At 43.1% G+C, this 19,259-nt stretch overlaps 2 protein-coding genes across 3 annotated transcripts in view; both read right to left on the reverse strand.

The window, feature by feature from the left end:
* RSU1 (Ras suppressor protein 1) overlaps window positions 1-19,259 on the reverse strand; it is a 349,246-nt gene that overhangs the window by 224,630 nt on the left and 105,357 nt on the right. The window contains exons 2-3 of one of the 2 annotated variants that reach the window (XM_050805414.1): window positions 6,568-6,690; window positions 6,226-6,337 (exon numbers count right to left, since the gene is read on the reverse strand). In XM_050805414.1, the coding sequence (XP_050661371.1) occupies window positions 6,226-6,334 (109 nt within the window). In that variant the 5' untranslated portion in view covers window positions 6,335-6,337; window positions 6,568-6,690. Of the gene's footprint in view, window positions 1-6,225; window positions 6,338-6,567; window positions 6,702-19,259 lie in introns of those variants that run through there. The other variant, XM_050805415.1, reaches the window with a different exon arrangement.
* CUBN (cubilin) overlaps window positions 13,232-19,259 on the reverse strand; it is a 315,954-nt gene continuing 309,926 nt past the window's right edge. Inside the window, exons 66-67 of the mRNA XM_050805391.1 lie at window positions 17,903-18,138; window positions 13,232-14,335 (exon numbers count right to left, since the gene is read on the reverse strand). Coding sequence (XP_050661348.1) covers window positions 14,228-14,335; window positions 17,903-18,138 — 344 coding nt within the window. The 3' untranslated portion in view covers window positions 13,232-14,227. The remainder of the gene's footprint in view (window positions 14,336-17,902; window positions 18,139-19,259) is intronic.

Consider the following 19,259-nt stretch of genomic DNA (forward strand, 5'->3'; position numbering starts at 1 on the left):
GCTTAATGATGTTTCACTCAACAATGGACCACCAGGGAGGCCGGGGCAGGCAGATCGCTTGATCTGGAGTTCAAGACCAGCCTGGGAGACACGGCGAAACTCCATCTCTACAAAAATTTGCCAAGAGTGGTGGCATGTGCCTGTAATCTAAGCTACTTGGGAGGCTGAGATGGGAGGATCACTTGAGCCCAGGAAGCCGAGGCTACAATAAGGCGAGATCACGCCACTGTAGTCCAGCCTGGGCAACAGAGGGAGACCTTGTCTCAAAAAAGCAAACAAACAATGTACCACAAATATGACAGTGGTCCCATGAGATGACAACAATATACTATATTTTACTGCATCTTTTCTATAAAGACACAAATACTCACCACTGTGTTACAATTCCCTATGGTATTCTGTACAATCACATGCTGTATAGGTTTGTAGCCTAAAAGCTAAAGCCTTAGTCACAAGCACACCATCTAGCCCAGGTGTGTAGTGGGCTACTCCATCTGGGTGTGTGTAGGGACACTCAGTGATGATCACACAATGACAAAATCTTATTATGCATTTCTCATAACGTATCCCCATCATTAAGTAATGCATGAGTGTACTAATAATAGCAGGCATTAAGACCAGCAGGTACCAGGTGGTACACTAGGCCCCTATAGATATTAACTGACAATGACCCTATGAGGTGCTCTTATTATTCCCATTTTATAGATGAGGCACCTGAGGCACAGAGAGGTTAAGCAACTTGCCCAAGGATACACAGCTAGTAATAAACAAAAAAGATGCTTACAAAAAAGCCACCGTGGCCACTAGGGCCGGAATGTCAGAGGACTGACAAACAGTCAAATGTCATCACTGGTTCAGTCACACCAAAGGGGCTACAACTCCTCTTTGTTTCAGTGAACATGTCCAGTTTTAACCCTATCACACAATCACAAATAGAAGGTGTCAGTTCCATCTTGTTCCTGAGAGCTGGAAACCGCTTCCCTCTGGAAACTGGGGAGAAGCCTGCAGGAAGGAGACAGAGTACCTGCTTTCTCCGGAGCTATGCTTTCTCCCTTAGCCAACCCGAATCTCTTAACTAAAAGCAGTAACATTCTTTCTTCAATAACTCTTTCCCAAGCACTACACCAAGTAGAGAGACACTTCAACCAGGTTGGATGGGACCGTGGGTCAGAACTGAGTATACTCGAGGGGCTTCCTGGAGGAGGTGACAGGAAATGCAGTCATGTAAATAGATAAGTCCTTCCTTCTTTCAACAAGCACTAACTGACAAGGGGGCAAGGGCTAACTGGAGAGAGAAAAAGGAAAAGGGCTCCCCAGGTCAAGATGCGGCGTGTTTAAAAACACAAAGGTGGGCACATACACACAACCTAGAGGAGTGAAAACATAAACGATTTTAAGGCCGGGCATGGTGGCTCACGCCTGGAATTCCAGAACTTTGGGAGGCCGTGGTGGGCAGATCACTGAGGTCAGAAGTTCGAGACCAGCCTGGCCAACATGGTGAAACCCCATCTCTACTAAAAATACAAAAATTAGCCAGGCGTGGTGGCGCATGCCTGTAATCCCAACTACTCGGGAGGCTGAGGCAGGAGAATCACTTGAACCTAAGAGGTAGAGGCTGCAGTGAGCAGAGATCACGCCACTGCACTCCAGCCTGGGCAACAGAGCAAGACTCTGTCTCAAAAACGAAAAAAAAAAATTAAAAAATTTAAAAAAAAGATTTTAATAAGGATTATAGCTAAAATTACAGGTTCTCCCTGGCTCTTTTATCTTTCCCCCAAAGCAGGTCTACATGGATAGCATGTGTTCCAGGTTGAGCAAGACTTTTGAGATAGCTCTTCCAGATAACCCATGCTCATATTTGTTTATTATTTCGCCCGCTCCTTTAGAAAGACCACTCCCTTGAAAGCAGGTTGTTTTCTTTTCGAGGATTTATCTGAAAAATATTTTAGTCTAACTTGGAAAAAAAAATGATAAAGGCGTGACCACCCAGAGAGGGCAATACACTTGAAGAGATTAAAAAATCAGTAAACACTTAAATAAGAGAAACGAAAGAAAGTTCCTCCGGCTACAGCTGGGATTCTGTCTCTATGGAAATGGAAGCTGACTACAGGGCCCTTCAAAATCAACTTTATCAACCAGACGAAGACAGCTGCTGCCTGGGAAAGAGTTTCTGCAGTGAAATCTCTTTAATAAAAAGAATAAAATCAGCAGCATTATGATTATGCTTGGAAGCTTTTTTTTTTTTTTTTTTTAAGAGACAAGGTCTTGTTCTGTCGCCTAGTAACACGATCATAGCTCACTACAAACTCAAACTCCTGGGCTCAAGCAATCCTCCCATGTGCTTAAAACATGAGCACATCTCCCTCAGCTCATGTTTTAAGTTTTGCAGAGATGGGGTCTCGCTCTATTGCCCACACTGGTCTTCTTGGAAGCTTTAAGGAGAATATGTGTGCAAATTACATGCCATGTGAAAACAAAATGATGGAAAAGAAATAAATTAGGACAAATTTTAAATAAATAGCTATCTAAATCAATTAGAAACTTAGGCAAAAGGACCAAACACTACAGGTTCTACTAAGCCACACAAAAATTTCCAACACCTGATACAAATGCCTTATCCAGTCGAGTTAACAAAGCGAAATTCTTGGTTCAGGCCATTGACTATGTTGGAACTGGGTATGTCGGAGGCATAGGGCCCATAGCTGGATATTCGTATTAATAGTTAACATTTAATGTACATTATTGGATCTAACACTAACTAGGTAATAACATTTAACGTGCATTATTGTATTTAATATGAACCATTAAGCCAGTCTTATGAAGTGGTTACTTAGGTTACCATTTGTTAAGGAACTTGAGAATCAGAGAGGTTAAGTAGCTTCTCTAAGGTTACACAGTACTAAGTAGCAGAATTGGAACTCACGTCTATCCAAATCTAAGTTCCCCTCCTATGCTCTGTACTCCTGTGCCTCTCCTGGTAGGAAGTGAGCATTTCTAGAATCTGGCTGGACTACTAGAAAATGTAGAACCTGTCTGATATCTGTCTCCAGCCTAAGAAGTTTTCCTCATCAGAAAGCTCTTGGTACCTAAACTCCTCAAAACATCTTTCAAAGGTACTTTGCTGTCTCTAAGGAAGTGCTGCGTTAGAAGATACAACTCTCCCAAGAAGAAAGACGGGCATCTCATACGCTTAGTAGTACAAAACCTTACTTTTATCTTCAAAGCTTAATTCTTACCTCTTGAGAAATTAAAGTAAGAATGAAGAGAAAGCCTGAGATGCAAGAAACAGCTATTCTCTGTGCATGCAAGTTAACTGTTCCTTGTGTTTAAGCTGGATACTAATATATAAAACTTCCTGGTTACAGCTAAGATTTTATCAGTAAAGAAACATGTAGGTTGGGTGTGGTGGCTCACATCTGTAACGCCAGCACTTTAGGAGGCCAAGATGGGGGCACTCCTTTAGCCCACAAGCTTGAGGCCAGCCTGGGCAGCATAGCAAGACCCCATCTCTACAAAAAAATAAAACCATTAGCCAGGCGTGGTGGTGTGTACCTATAGTCCCAGCTACTCAGGAGGCTAAGGTGGGAGGATCGCTTGAGCCTGGGAGGTTGAGGCCACAGTGAGCTGTGACTGCACCACTGCATTCCAGCCTGGGTGACAGAGTGAGACCCTGTTTTCAGGGGGGAAAAAAAATTCTTACACTTGTAATTAATGGAGCCATGTGAAGTATTTTACTACTTGTATATATTAAGCACTGTGTCACTGTGTGTGCACTGCTGAGAACTGAGCCCTGGTGGAGGCTCTGAAGAGCATCCTGGAACCCCCTAGGCTCTGAGGAGTCCCCAGGTCAGGGAGTTTGCAGAGAGCAGCCTTGGATCAATGCTACAGAAGCCAGAGGAGGTGGAATCTGGAAATCTCCAAATTCACTTCCACCCAACTTCCCAAAAAGTACTATTATTCTTTATTAGCTACTTCTTTAGGAAAATTTAAGAATGGTCTCACTTTTCATCACCCAGTGTTACACCGGAAATATATTTCAGGAAGCAAGTGGCTGTCTTTTCTTCCTTAATAAAAGCCAAAGCTTCAAAGAGATAACAGAGCTGAACCGAAATAGCTAAGCCATTCTCCCCATTTCTAAATATTACATAAAGTCTCCTCTTCAAAAGCCAAAGGGTATAAAGTTCCTGTGCTGAAAGCAGCCTCTCATCTACCCAGTGAGAACGAGCGCTGGAGGGAGGAAAGCCGCGGGGCCAAGAGTCCTGCTGTACAAGGCATCATCTTCCTTATCCCCTTCTCTTTCTCCTCTGTATCAACAGTGCCCCCACTAATGATCATGGTCATGGCAGAGCCAGGCAGAGGCAATGGTACACTCAGATATCCAACTCCAGAGGCATCTGCTCAGTTGCTGACAGCAAGGACCCTTACGGAATGCAAGAGACCAACACACACCAAGGCTGAGACGCTCACTAGTACACAAACTCAGTTTAATGGCACGTATTTTCATAAAGCCTACGGAACACAAATCTACGTTTCCTCCCTTTTCCTTCTGCCAAGACATATCAACAGCATCAACTCCAACCTCTGTCGCAGGCAGGTTTTCAAACCGTGAAAACCATGGATTCACAGTAAACCGACTCTGCCGTTCTCTCCATGCCTAAATGGCTATCCATCACCTCTCAGGGTCTCCTGAACATCTCCCTTCTTCTCTCGTCACATCCTGGACCTGATATCTCAAACTCACAGGCCTAATCCATCATTCTTTCATTTTCTTCATTCCTCAACTATTTTTGAGCATCTGCTGTGCTCCAGGCACTACTATAAAAGAAAAAAAAATGCAAGCATGAATATTGCACGGTTTTTGTCTTCCCAAAGTCCCAGCGGAGAAGAGAGACTTCTAGATTTAAAAAAAAAAAAAAAAAAAAAAAAAAAAAAAAAAAAATACAATCCTATGTGACAGGAGTCACAAAGCAACGCACATGTCCAACTTCACAGAAGAGGGACTGGCTATGTTAGCTTGGTGCAGATGGAGAAGATTTTACACAGGTGGTGATAGTCTAAGCTGACTCTTAGAAGTAAAAGGATTTCGGGTGCAAAAGACTGAGAAGAAGGGAAAACAGAATTCGTAAAGGCACAAAGGTCTGAACAAGTAGGCTCTGGTCCAGATAGAGCAATAGGTTCAGAATGGCTGGAATGCCAACTGCATGGAAGGGTAAGGTTGTGTTCAGACTCAGAAAGAAACCTGGAGCATTACCGTCGGTAATCACGCGAAGAAACCTGGAGCATTACCGTCGGTAACAGACAACCTGGAGAAGTATGGAGAGGGTTTAAACCAAAGCCACGTCAGCCCGAGGAAGTGCTTTATCTCACTTATCACAGGTTTTTCAAATATTGAAATTACTAGCCAACATCTAAAAATTAGCAAATTTCACATAAAAATATAGAATCTTGACTCCTTTAAGAGAATAATCTGGCACACTGGGCCAACATTCCTATGGTGACATGTGGCAGAGTAGCAGGTGCAGCAGCTGGCCCCTTCAGGTGGGATACCTATCACCTAGTCCATGACCGCCCCTGACCGCCCTCACTTGGAGGCACGTGAATTTGCAATCCCTGATTTTAAGGGAGAGGGTAACACCACAGACGGGGATTACAGGAAAATAACACTGAAAGTGACCCGGTGATTAAACTGGGCAGTGAAACTGAAGGCAAGAGGGCAATTTAGGAGGATTTCATCACAGCCTGAGGAGGTAAGAAAAGCCCGAACCAAGTTCGGAGAATAAATACGCAGAAGAATGTAAAGATTCAAGAAATGCTTAAACTGCTCCAGGCACAAGAATGCTTATTAATCATGGAACTTTTGTGTGTCATTTGTTCATGGACACAGACTATTAGGAGACAGGAAGGACTCAAAATTAATTCTCAATTAAAAATAAAGTGGCTATTAAGCAAACTATGTGGAAAATCCACCTAAATGCCATACAGCAGAGACAACCGATGAGGCACAGCTGTCTGTGATTCTCATCGTGGACTCTCAGGATCGTTTTCCAGGTGGAACAGAACAAATCCTACTGCAAACCCTCTGCGCGAAGCCCCTGACAAGTGATGTTTACAAGCAGGGGCTGGGGTCTAACCCAGTACAATCGCTCACAGCAGGACCAGCAGTGAACTGGCAAACTTAGAAAGCCTTCCGGCTCATCCACGGGAGGGTCCTGCCCGAGAACTCACAGAGGCCGTTGACATCCAGCATGTTGGAGATGCCCCGGTCACTCATGTCCACTTCGGGCTGGTTCTTCTCCCGGCTCTCCTCCACCAACTTCTTCAGAGACTTGGACATGGTCTGCACCAAACAACAAAACACGTGGGCGATGGCAGCAAGCGCAGGGGCGGAAAGGAAAGAGGTCTTCGCTGCCACTCTGAGGCTTCCCCAGGGTTGGAGCGGGTGGGCGTCCCAGGGGTTGGTCCGGGTGCGGGGAGGGGATGGGGTAGGGCAGGAGAGTGGGAAGGGTCCAGCCCCGCTCCGGCAACGCAGCGAGAAGCAACCCCAAGTGCCACGCCGCACACACTCACCGAGGAAGGTAGCCCCTAAGAGGGTAGGCGTGCAACCACAGGCTTCAGCAGGACGCACTCCGGCTGCGAGAGATGCCCTCGCCCCGCGAAACACCGGCACTGAACCGCGAACACGCCCTGTCTCGACACCCCGCGCAGGCGCACACAGCTCAGCTGACAGCTCCACGCCCGACCCTACCCATATTAGGAAAACAGCTCGCTAGACGTGGCTTCTGAGCCAGGCTCCGCCCTTAAAAGTATGTGCTAGAGGCTGGCCAATCACGTTCGTTATTCGCTTCGAGACCCCGCCCCACGCTGAGGTTAGTTTATCCCCGTGGCGTCCACCCCACGGGTTGGAACTCTGATTGGGCCAAAGTTGGCGCGTGCGCACTAGACTTGGCGCATGCTCAGTTGATGGTTGAAGCCCAGAGGGCTGTGGGCGGAAGCGAGGAAGTTTGTGGCGTGACTGCGTCAGGAAGGGTGGTGGTTGAGGGTGGGTGTTGCGAAAGCTGGCAGTAAATTGGCTCCGTATATTTATCTTCTGTAATAGCGGCTCCACTCGCCAGAAGTTGCTACCCTGCGTCCCGTCTCCACAATGTGCCTCTGAGGGACCTTGTGGGGCACGCCGCTTCCCGTCCCGTTAAGAGCTTCTCCAGGCAGGGATTCCGGCGCTGTCTGCGTTTCCCCAGCGCCCCGCTGGAAATCTTTTTCAATAGGTTTCTAAGGCTGGCTTTTACAAACCCTGACCCTTTTGCTCTTGAGCAGCAGGAACTACCCTCAGGGATAGAAGCTACAAGTAAAACCCTAGTATTTCAAAAGTCGTTTGAAAACACCACTAAAGCGATGTGTCTTTCCCAACTATGACTTACATCTGTGAGACATGACGTTCTGGCTTCCAGGAATCTCCCGCTTCCTCTTCCAAAAGCAACCAAATTTTAAGTTCTAGCAAAACTGCTGCCCTCTGCCTCCCTATTTCCTGACCCAGTCGCAGTCACCCAGCAATATCCTATGCTTCTCTCACCAAAAACCCTGTCCTGAGAGACTATTTCATACTATGGAATAAAGATTGGCACCAGGCACTTTTCTCCTATTGTCACCTAAATTGATGATAGACGGATACCACACGTATGCATGTATATATTGTAGATTGTAGCAGGGATCAAAGCCTTAAGAAGATGTGGTAAAATCATGTAATTATAGCTCCGAACCAATTGGATAAAAAAAGGATCTGCACTCTTAAAAGCAAACATTTACTGCGTAAAAAACATTCCAGATGAAAGGGTCATTCCTGCATTAGTCTTCTTTGATCTGGAACCGTTCTTGGCTTTTATGTTTATTGAACTAGACATTATCTAAGAGTACAGACCAGGTGTTGTGTGGAATATCCTTTAAAGTGAGTTTGATGTTCCCTTTCAGGTTATGAATTTTTGGAGAAACACCACTACAGCGATGTGTCTTTTCCACTGTATGATATCAAGGTACAAATGACATCGGTTACTCCCAGTATAGGTGATGTTCACTTAGGTAAGGTAGTGTCTGCCAGGTTTCTTCACCATAAAGTTACTACTTTTTTCTTTATGATTAAAAACAATGCTGGGGGGAGGTGCTACTTGATCGCGTCCCATTCCTCATCTAATTTTTACCCACTCGTTTTAGCATCCACTGATGATTTCCTACCTTCATAAATTTCATCTATACGTATTAGTTGGTAAGGTAATCTCCTTACATATTTATTTTTTGAATCATTAACTCTTTTAAAGCAAAAGTCCTGTTTTGGAAAAATCAGAATTTTTCTTGTTCCATCCATTTCTAATAGTGAATCTTGACTATGTAGGCTGAAGACATTAGTGCCTGGGTTAGTCGGCTAGGGCTGTCGTAACAATATACCACAGCCTGGATGGCTTAAACGACAGAAATTTCTCACAATCCTGGAAGTTCAAGATGAAGGTGCCAGCAGATTTGATTTATCCTGTGACCTCTCCCCTTGCCTTGTGGATGACTGTCTTCTCTTGGTGTCCCTCCAGGGCATTTTCTCTGTGCAATCACACCCTTGGTGTCTCTTCCTCTTCTAAGGACACCAGTCCTATTGGACTGCCAGTGGCAGTCTTCTCTATAATAACACCCTGCGTTTGTTTCATGAATGTACTCTCTTCTCAAGTATCACTGAGGATAATAGTTTTTAAACCTCTCTTCTGTTCACTCAGTTATGTTTCTTCAAGGGTCCATTCTTATGTGTATTTATCTAGTCTTTCCCTTAGAAAAGAAAGATTCTTCCCCTCTCTGGTGATTGATTCTTGGTTGTCCTTTTGAGTTCAAGTGTGAAGATCTGAACTGGTTTTTCTAGATAGCTGGAGTGGTCTCTTGTTTGTGTGTATTGTTTTCCTCCTAGATCCCTAGACTGATAGTTTAATTTCTTTAGAAGTAAGAACCCAGCGTAATGCTTGCAGATCATCACCTGGCTACCTTTTGGGGGTGGAGGGAAACAGTGGATTGTGAGTGCCAGTTAGGGCAACTCGTGACTTTGGTTTTAGCCCCTCACACTGCACCTGGCAGCCCCACATCCAGATAACACCTGGAACAGAGACAGTCCCAGCCCTCCTGCATTTCTCTCTCGAAGTTATTTTGAGCTGCATGCCTCCATTCACTCCTGTTTCATAGGAATTTGTTTTCACTCCTGTTTGAGACAGGAAAAACCAAACTGTTTCTGCTACTCTCACAGGCTCAACACTTCTGACACCAGAGATTCCCCCACACGTGAAACAATTCTCCAGCAGACACCAGCTAGGTGTCTTACAGTTGAACTGATTCTGATACTGTCTACCTCAACTTACAGTCAAATCCCACAAGTTAAGTGTTCATTTCCACAACAATTTAGGTTGACTGTCACCTATACTTCTGACTGACCAGCTGTCAATCAGGGTTCCCACACCCAAACTCAGGTTTGATGAATTTGCTAGGATGATTTGTTAGTCTGTTCAGGGTCCTGATTGCAAGCAGTGAAACTTCATGGTGACACAATTTGGAATCAGGAAACTTATCCCTTGGCCATTAGATCCGGGAAGCTGGCTCAATGTATGCTTCACCAGATAAGAATATTAAGGTTTTTGCTTCGGGACTGGCTCAGGAAATCAAGCAGATAGATGGAGCTGGGAAGTGTGCTTTGTGAAGTCGGGAGACATCAGCTGATAGTCTTGTATGGCTGTCTTGTTCTCTGCTTTATCCTCAGTGCATTTAGTACATGTCACATAGCTGATGCTCAATAAACATTTGGAAACAAGTGAATTAAGTGTAAAGCAGAACCAGGGGATATACGATGGGTCTTACTAATGAGTAGAGTCAACTCTTTTCTCCTTCTTCCAGCTGAATTACTCAAACACTGAATTACTCAATAACTACTTCCCTTTGCTATACATGAAAATATCATTCTCCCAAGCCTGACCATCCCCTAACCCACTAAAGAATCACTGCTTGTTTCCTAGATGCCTAGCCTGGAAGATTTTGTAAAGCTTCATTTTGTCTCTTCTTTCTGTATTTTTAATTTTAAAATATGCTTTCCTCAATTTCAGGTACACGTCTCCCAGATATTCCAATATGCCTCCTAGAAAAGCATGCCCTTCTGAGTGGAAATGATACCGTTACTCTAATGATGCAGTCCATGATCAAAGCATCATTTTTTTGACAGTGACATCATGTTAATCTTGCTTTCAGAAAAGTACTATGTTATTTCATGTTATTGTTAAACTTTCCCTGGATTCCGTAGCTTTGCAATTCATTTTTTGATAAAAGAGGAAGATCTTATATCTGTCACATTTCATCTGTTACAATTGGCCCATTATTCTAGCTTATCAAGACCTTTTGGATTTGATGGTGTTATTCATTGCATTCACCATCCTTTCCAATAGAATTGTCACCCATAAAGTTGATATATCTATCCATAATACAAAAAAGGAGCAGGAATTTTTGTTGTTGTTGTTTGTTTTTTTGAGATGGAGTCTCACTCTGTAACCCACACTGGAGTGCAGTGGCACGATGTTGGCTTACTGAAACCTCCGCCTCCCAGGCTCAAGTGATTCTCCTGCCTCAGCCTCCCAAGTAGCTGAATTTTTAAGGTGAGAGTGTTTTATTTATGTGGCTCCATACTCTGTCCAGAAATAATTTCTCTGGTATTTGAGTATTAGAGTAAGATGAAGTGATATATTCCTCAGCTTCTTTCATTCACTTGGTCTCATGTTCTTAGTAACCCTTGATTTTGCATAATTAACATAAAGCAAATCTCCTTTGTAAAGGCTTCTGCTTTTCTAGAGGCAGTGAAAAACTTTATAAAAGCATTTGAATTTTCTTATGAAAAGGAAGCTCATATCTACCTCACCTAGTTACGTGTCTGGCAGCATTGGAGATGAGGATGTGCTGTTGAACTTTCTACTTCTGGTTAAATGGCAAACCATAATGTTTATTTTCACTTAACATATTGTGTTAAGGAATAGGCAATGGTCGAGCATAAATATATCAGAGTTTGGATATTTGTCCCTGCGCAGATCTCATGTTGAGTTGTAACACCCAGTGTTGGAGATGGGCCTGCTGGGAGGTGTTTAGATCATGGGGGTGGATCCCTCATGGATGGCTTGGACCATCCCCTTGGTGATAACTCTCGCTCTGAGTTCACATGAAATCTGGTCACAAAAATGTGTGGCACCTGCCCCCTACTCTCACTGTCTTGCTCCTGCTTTCACCATGTGATATGCCTGTTTCCCCTTTGCCTTCTTCCATGATTATAAGCTTCCCAAAGCCACCCCAGAAGCCAAGTAGATGTTAGCACCATGTTTCCTATAAAGCCTACAGAACTGTGAACCGATTAAACCTCTTTTCTTTATAAATTACCCAGTCTCAGGTATTTCTTTATAGTAATGCAAGAATGAGCTAAAACAGAAAATTGGTACCAGGAGTGGGGTTTTGTTATAAAGATATCTGAAAATGTGGAACTGACTTTGGAACAAGGTAATGGGTAGAGGTTGGAAGAGTTTGGAGGGCTCAGAAGACAGAAAGATGAGGGAAAAATTGGAATTTCTTAGAGACTGGTTAAAAGTTGCGACTAAAATTCTGATAGTGATATGGATAATGATGTCCAGGCTGCCCAGGTCTTGGATGGTAATGAGGAACTTAGTGGGAACTGGAGCAAAGGTGACACATATTATGCCTTAGCAAAGAGCTTGGCTGCATTCTGTCCATGCCCTAGGGATCTATGGAAGTTTGAACTAAAGAGTGGCAACCTGGGGTATCTGGTGGAAAAAATTGCTAAGCAGCAAAGTGTTCAAGATTTGGGCTGGCTACTTCTAATATAGCATGTGCTCAGATGTGGGAGCAAAGAAATGACTTTAAATTGGAACTTATGTTAAAAAGGAAAGCGGAATATAAAAATTTGGAAGATTTACAGCCTGGCCATATGGTAGAGAAAGAAAAAGCTTTTTCAGGAGAGGAATTCAAGCAGGCTGTGGAGCATCCACTTGCTAGAGATAATCTGCATAACTAAAAGGGAGTCCACTGCTAATATCCAAGATAATGGAGAAAGGGCCCCAAAGGCATTTCGGAAACCTTTGCTGAAACCCCTCCCATCACAGGCCCAGAGGCCTAGGAGAAAGAATGATTTCATGGGCCAAGCCCAGGGCCCTGCTTGCCTGCACAGCCTCAAGACAGGGCTCCCCACACCCTGGTCACTCCAGCTCCAGCTATGGCTCAGAGGGGCCCAGGTAAAGCTTGGGCTGCTGCTTTGGAGAATGAAAGCCACAAGCCTTGGCAGCTTCCACGTGCTGTTAAACCTGCAGGCACACAGAGTACAAGAGTGGTAGATTCTTGGCAGCTTCTGCCTAGATTTTGGAGGTGGTATTGGAAAAAGCTGGGTTTTCAGGAAGAAGCCTTCTGCAGGGGCAGAGTCCTCACAGAAAACCTCTACTAGGGCAGTGTAACAGGGAAAGGCGGGGTTGGATGCCCCACACTGAGTTCCTACTGGGGCACCGCCTAGTGGAGCTGTGTGAAGAGGGCCACTGTTCTACAGGAGAGTGGAGAATACTCAGAGAAATTAAATAACCAGGAGAGTACAGGGTCCTGGGGATAAATGAAGAAATGTTTCTCAGCATGGCCAGGAGAAACAGAAGTTTGAGGCAAATGGGAGGGAAATAGAGAATTCAGAGGTTATAGCAAATTTCTCTGTAGTTAAGGCAAGGTCTTTGGAGAAGCTCAGATTGACCTAAGGGCATGGCAAAAGGTAAACATAGGTGAGACTTGGGCCTGGCTTTGGAGAGTATGGGAAAAGCAGGTACGTCTGTATGGTAGGGAGGTTAGTCTTACTACTACTAATTGACATAGAAGCTAGCATTTACTAATTACCTGATATGCATCAGGTATTGTTCTGAGTCCTTACACATATATACTTAATTATCGCAACCCTGTGAGACAGGTAAAATAATCCCATTATACAAATGAAGAAACTGAGCACAGAGAGATTATGTAAGCACTTAACTAGTACAGTCAAAATTCAAACTCAGGCAGCTTGGCTCCAGAACTGATGCTCTGGAAGATTCATATATATATTGAATTCTTTGCCAAAATATAAAAATTAAACTTGAAAATTTATATATGCCCCATAGTGAAAGACAGACTTTTAATAAGTCAAAAAATTAATGCAGCATAATTGTGTACAATTCAATAATGTTTATTATGCCTAATTGAACATTCACAAGAAATTTATGCTTCTATATTATGATTAACTTTTGTTGTTCTTGTTGTCGTTTATGAGATAGAGTCTCAGTCTGTTGCCCAGGCTGGAGTACTGTGGTTAATTCACAGGGTTTCACTGCAGCCTTAACCTACTGGGCTCAAGTGATCCTCCTGCTTCAACCTCCTGTGTAGCTGGAACCACAGGTGCATGCCACCATGCCTGGCTAATTTTTTGATTTTTTGTAGAAATAAGGTCTCACTGTGTTGCCCAGGCTGGTCTCAAATTCCTAGGTTCAAGCAATCCTCCCACCATGGCCTCCCAGTGTGCTGGGATTACAGGTATGAGCCACTGCCCCTGGCTATTATTACTAACTTTTAAAAATGTATATCATATATGCCATAATCATTTCCAAGTCTTTCAAAGTTTTTTTAAATTTCAGCTCAAAATATTAGAATGAAATGCATACTCAAGGCTAAAGAAGCTATGTTCTATGTTCGAGAAAATATACAAATATTGATTTTTTCTTTTTTTTTTTGAGATGGCGTCTCGCTCTGTTGCCCAGGCTGGAGTGCAGTGGTGTGATCTCAGCTCACTGCAAGCTCTGCCTCCTGGGTTCAAGCAATTCTCCTGCCTCAGCGTCTTGAGTGGCTGGGATTACAGGCGCCCGCCACCATGCCTGGCTAATTTTTGTATTTTTAGTAGAGATGGGGTTTCACCATGTTGGCCAGACTGGTCTCAAACTCCTGACCACAGGTGATCCACCTGCCTCGGCCTCCCAAAGTGCTGAGAATACAGGGACGTGAGCCACCATGCCTGGCCTACAAATATCGATTCTATCCATGGCTTGGTGAAAACCATAAAAGTTCAGCTTATTCTGTGGCATCAGTAGGGGTTGTGTATAAAGATGGCGGAGTCCTGTCCAGCGTGCTGCAGAGGGGAAGTGCTGAGTGAACATGAGTTGTTACCCGCTTAGCTGTGCCAAGTTAATCGGAAAGCGGAGGGATGCCGTGCATAATCAGCATGAAATTTTATGAAGACCTGATTGGAGGAAGCCACGAAGGGAGCTATGCTCGTGTCCTAAAATTGAAAAAACAAAAAGTATCAAATTATATGTTTCACATATTTGAACGTTTTTCTAGAAATGTTAGCCTAGAAACAAAGTACCACAGAAAGAAACTTTATAGAATTTACAGTGAACCTGCATATATTTCTTGAAGTAACCTTGCCAAGAATGAATGCAAATACTTTACAAAGGAATATTTCTGGGCGTGGGGAGTTGAGGGAAAATGGGGAAGGACTGCTAATGGGTACAGGGTTTCTTTTGGGGGGTAATGAGTAATGAAAGTGTCCCAAAATTGGCTGTGCTGATAATGGGCACACAGCTCTGTGAATCTACTAAAAACCACTGAATTGTATACTTTAAGGAGATGAATTATATGGTATGTAAATTGTATGTATGTAAATGTATGGTCTATAAATTATATCTCAATAAAACTGTTATCAAAACATTTGACCTTCTTATTCAAGTTCTTACTGCAAATTTAATTTTTCTGAAACACATATGGAATTAAAATGATTATATTAAGTAAAACATACTATTTTCATCCTCAATGTTTGTAGTTTCCTCTTGAGATTTATTTTCATATACTTCTGTGGAACAGTGTGTGTTTTGTGTGTGTGTTGGGGGGATAGATGGGTCCCTGCTGTCTCTCACTTTCTAGTCATTCATTTGGCAAATATTGATCAAGGCACTGCCACGCTGCAGGTATTGGTTTTAGTAGTAGGGACATTAAAAAATGAGCAAAACAGACAAAAAGCCCTGCTCTCACCATGCTTACATTCCTGGCTTTTCCTGCCTCAGCCCTACCCCAAGTCACCAAAACACAGACTTATTTCCAAGACACTCACTTACTCAAGTGAGTGTAGCTGCAAGGGATATAGGATTTCCCTGTGAACAATGGTATTTACCATAATATATCTCCAAATCATGGTTTGGGTTTATATTAGCAAAATGAGGAGCTACCTCTGTATGTAAATTGTATGTATGTAAATATTACAAATTTACATTTTACATACATATTTGCATGCATATTTACATATATAAAAAGTTGAATTGTATACCAAAGGAGTATACATACAAAAGTATACAACTTTCGTATGTATGTAAATATGCATGTAAATATGTATGTAAAATGTAAAAGTTGTTTGTATGTAAATATTAGCAAAAATTACGACTTAACAAAAAGTTGTAAGTATGTAAATATTAGCAAAATAAGAGCTACCTCTGTATGTAAATTGACTTCATGTTTTATAGCTATGTTTTACATTTTTTCATTTATGTTTAACATAAAGTGTCAAAGAAATCGGTGGTACCTTTAAGAAAAAAAAACAATTACACGTGAAATTATGTCCACATTCATAAAAGAAAATGTAAAACTGGGAAAATACTGTGAACACCAACAGTTTAAAAAATTGATGTATCTCGCTATATATTTCAACTTAATGTGGCATTGGATTAAATGGCCGTCACTTCTCTCAGTGACTCGGTTTATACTTGTTCAGTAAAAACCTGGACTCGGTTTATACAAGACCAGGATATACTTGTTCTTTCCACTTTATGGTATTGTCACTCTGGGGATCAAATGGGGTTGTATGTTTGCAAGCCGCTGAAAACCACGCCTACAGAAAAAAAAAACCCTACCAATATAAAGTCACTGTATTGTTAAAATTGTCTCTTTTCCTCCCTTTTGAAATGTTTGTAAATTTCAACTCAATGTCTAAGAGCTGATTAGCTTCTAAATCTGATGTGTGGCACATTTACTGGGGTCTCTCTCTGTGTGCTTTCTGTGCATCCCCGTGATACAGTGTCTGCTGGTCCTGCGATTACTATTTCTCACCAAGTAATATAACTATTTGTATAAAGATATCACTACCAAAAAGTTTATTAAGTGTTGTCTGTAGTTGCAAAAAGTTGAAGAGACCTAAATGTCCACTTAGAGGGGCTTCGTTAAATAAATTAGGCCACACTCATGCAATGGAATACTCTCCAAAACTTAAATATGATGCACCAGTGTTTTTATTGATATAAGATACTAATGATATATTGGTAAGTGGAAAAAACACACCATCAAACAGTAAAAAATGTGCATGAAAAATATATGCAAAAATGTTCAAAGAAAGGTATTAAGAATATATGAGAATGCCCAGGGTTTTAGAAAAATTAGTCTATTTTCTGATACTTCTGAAAACAGCATTTATCAATTTTATAACTAGTAAGTTATATTTTAAAAACCATCTAGATTTCCAGCTGATACAGTTTTCTGTCTAGTTTGATTACAAAGCCTAAGATGATTAAACGGCAGAAAAATCAGAAACAGATACCCGCTTGCCAACAGCCAATTTTCCCTTACTTACTCTCTTGTTTTTTGAGATCGAGTCTGGCTCTGTTGCCCAGCTTAGAGTGGAGCGGCGCCATCTCAGCTCACTGCAACTTCCGCCTCCCGGGCTCAAGCAATTCTTTTACCTCAGCCTCCCTAGTAGCTGGGATTACAGGCGTGTACCACTATGCCAGCTAATTTTTGTATTTTTAGTAGAGACGGGATTTCCCCATGTTGGCCAGTCTAGTCTAAAACTTCTGATCTCAAGTGATCCTGGGAGCCTCCTCAAGGCCTGGGCCTCCCAAAGTGTTGGGATTACAGGTGTGAGCCTTTACTCTCTTTAAGTATCTACTTGCACATCAAATGAGAGGATCGTAAGCACAGATGCCTGCAATATTGAATCAACGTGAGATTCTGAGTTGTTGTTTAGGGAAGATAACAGAGCTTTACAAAAACAAACTATCAGTCACTATTTCTTCAAAGAATTACTGCAGTTTTCAGCAAGAAGTAGATAAAATAGAGCCAGGTGTCCAAATTTTCTATAGTTCTATTTATGCAGAAATAAACATGGGTATTCAACCCTAGGCAGTGCACTGACGTCACAGAGGAAGTTTTTTAAAAAAAACAGCATGTTGTGACTCCTCCTTGGGAAATCCCGATTCAGTGGGTTTTGGTGGGAACTGGAAGTCTAATGTAAGTAACTCCACAGATGATCTGACACAGAGCCGATTTTGGTAACTCTTAATAGCAATTTAACGCAATGTCCACCAGATGGCACTCATGCTCCCAGAATAGAAAGGCAAGTCGGAAAACTGCTCAATTTGTTAAAGGCTGTGCTTCCTACTCTGCAAGTGTCTGCCTTTAGAAGTCTACACTAGGCCGGGAGCAGTGGCTCACCCCTGTAATCCCAGCACTTTCGGAGGCCGAAGCGGGCAGATCACCTGATGTCAGAAGTTCGAGACCAGCCTGGTCAACATGGCGAAACCCCGTCTCTACTAAAAGTACAAAAATTAGCCGGGCGTGGTGGCGTGATGCACAGAAAGCACACAGCTGGCGCCTGTAATCCCAGCTACTCAGGAGGCTGAGGCAGAATAGCTTGAACCTGGGAGGCGGAGGTTGCAGTGAGCCGAGATTGCGTGCCACTGCCCTCCAGTCTGGGTGACGAGCGAAATTCCGTCTCAAAAAAAAAAAAAAAGAAAGTCTACACTAAGTGACTCTCATTGTCTAAAAACAACAAATGGGAATATAAAATGTTTGTTTTACTCACGCCTCCACAGTATGGTCCAGAGGATGGAGAGCTGGCGTTGGGCCCATCGTAGAGTGTGAGATAGTTCTGTACACAGTCTCCTGGATCGTCAATGCTGATAAAGTAGAAGTTGACGGTGACAAGCCTTCCAGCAGGAGCCACTAGGGCCCACTCACAGTGCGTGTTGTTTGGGTACGTGCCTGGATAGCCAGGGCTGGTGAATGAGCCTCTGTCTCCATAAAGAGTTCCACCACATCCTGCAAGGAAAACAGGACAGGAAGTTTGATTCAACCACATATAAGCCGTCCAGTCTGGCTTGTGAGGCAATACGATTTTATTTTCTTAAGGTGCTGAGACTCTCTGCGAGAATAATGGAGGCAGAAACCCCTTTTCCTGTTCCTCTTCTTTGGGCTGCACCCTTTCTCCTCCCTTCCCCTGTCTTCCCATTGCCACCTCCACCTCTTCCATCCTCCACACACGTGCCTTTGTGTGCATTTCACCATCCAGGGACAACTTCCTCCAGGACTGTACTTTAAAACTGGGTGTTGAGAGCAGAATGGAAAAAAAAAAAAAACCTTGATAAACTGCGGAAGAAAATCAAGTTGTTCTCTGTGTGCTTTCGATGGTGTAGAGATGTTTGGGTGCCCTGAGTTGATGCTAATGATGCGAGTGATGTAAAATTAGAAGTAAAATTCAGCACTAAACCAAGAGGGAGTGTGTTATTGTAGGTGGTGGCAGGAATGACTTCATTATAACAGTGACTTTACTGGGCTAATAACTGACATACTTAAGGTCGAATACTTCAAGTTTTGGTGTAAATTTGTTCCATTTGTTAATCTGTATACGAAGGCTGTCATGATTTAGACTGCCTGTCTGTGGAGATCCAGGTCATCTCGGGGACAGGAAGAAGCTGGCTGGCACAGTTCCAGAGCAGGTGGCTGGGCCTCTGACCACCACGACCTAATCCCACCTCCATCTCAGTCTAGTGGAGCATTTTGGGCAACTCATTAATCTTGGTGGGTTCTGTTTTTGTTTTTGTTTTTTGAGATGGAATCTTGCTCTGTCGCCCAGGCTGGAGTGCAGTGGCACGATCTTGGCTCACTTCAAGCTCTGCCTCCCGGGTCCATGGTGTTTTTTGTTTTGTTTTGTTTTGTTTTGTTTTGTTTTTTGAGACGGAGTCTTGCTCTGTCACCCAGGCTGGAGTGCAGTGGTGTGATCTCGGCTCACTACAGCCTCCATCTCCCAAGTTGAAGTGATTCTCCAGTCTCAGCCTCCCCAGTAGCTGGGATCTACACCCAGTTAATTTTTGTATTTTTAGTGGAGACGGGGTTTCACCATGTGGACCACGCTGGTCTAGAACTCCTGACCTCAGGTGATC

The sequence above is a fragment of the Macaca thibetana genome, chromosome 9 (assembly GCF_024542745.1).
Source record: "Macaca thibetana thibetana isolate TM-01 chromosome 9, ASM2454274v1, whole genome shotgun sequence".
Classification (NCBI taxonomy): Eukaryota; Metazoa; Chordata; class Mammalia; order Primates; family Cercopithecidae; genus Macaca; species Macaca thibetana.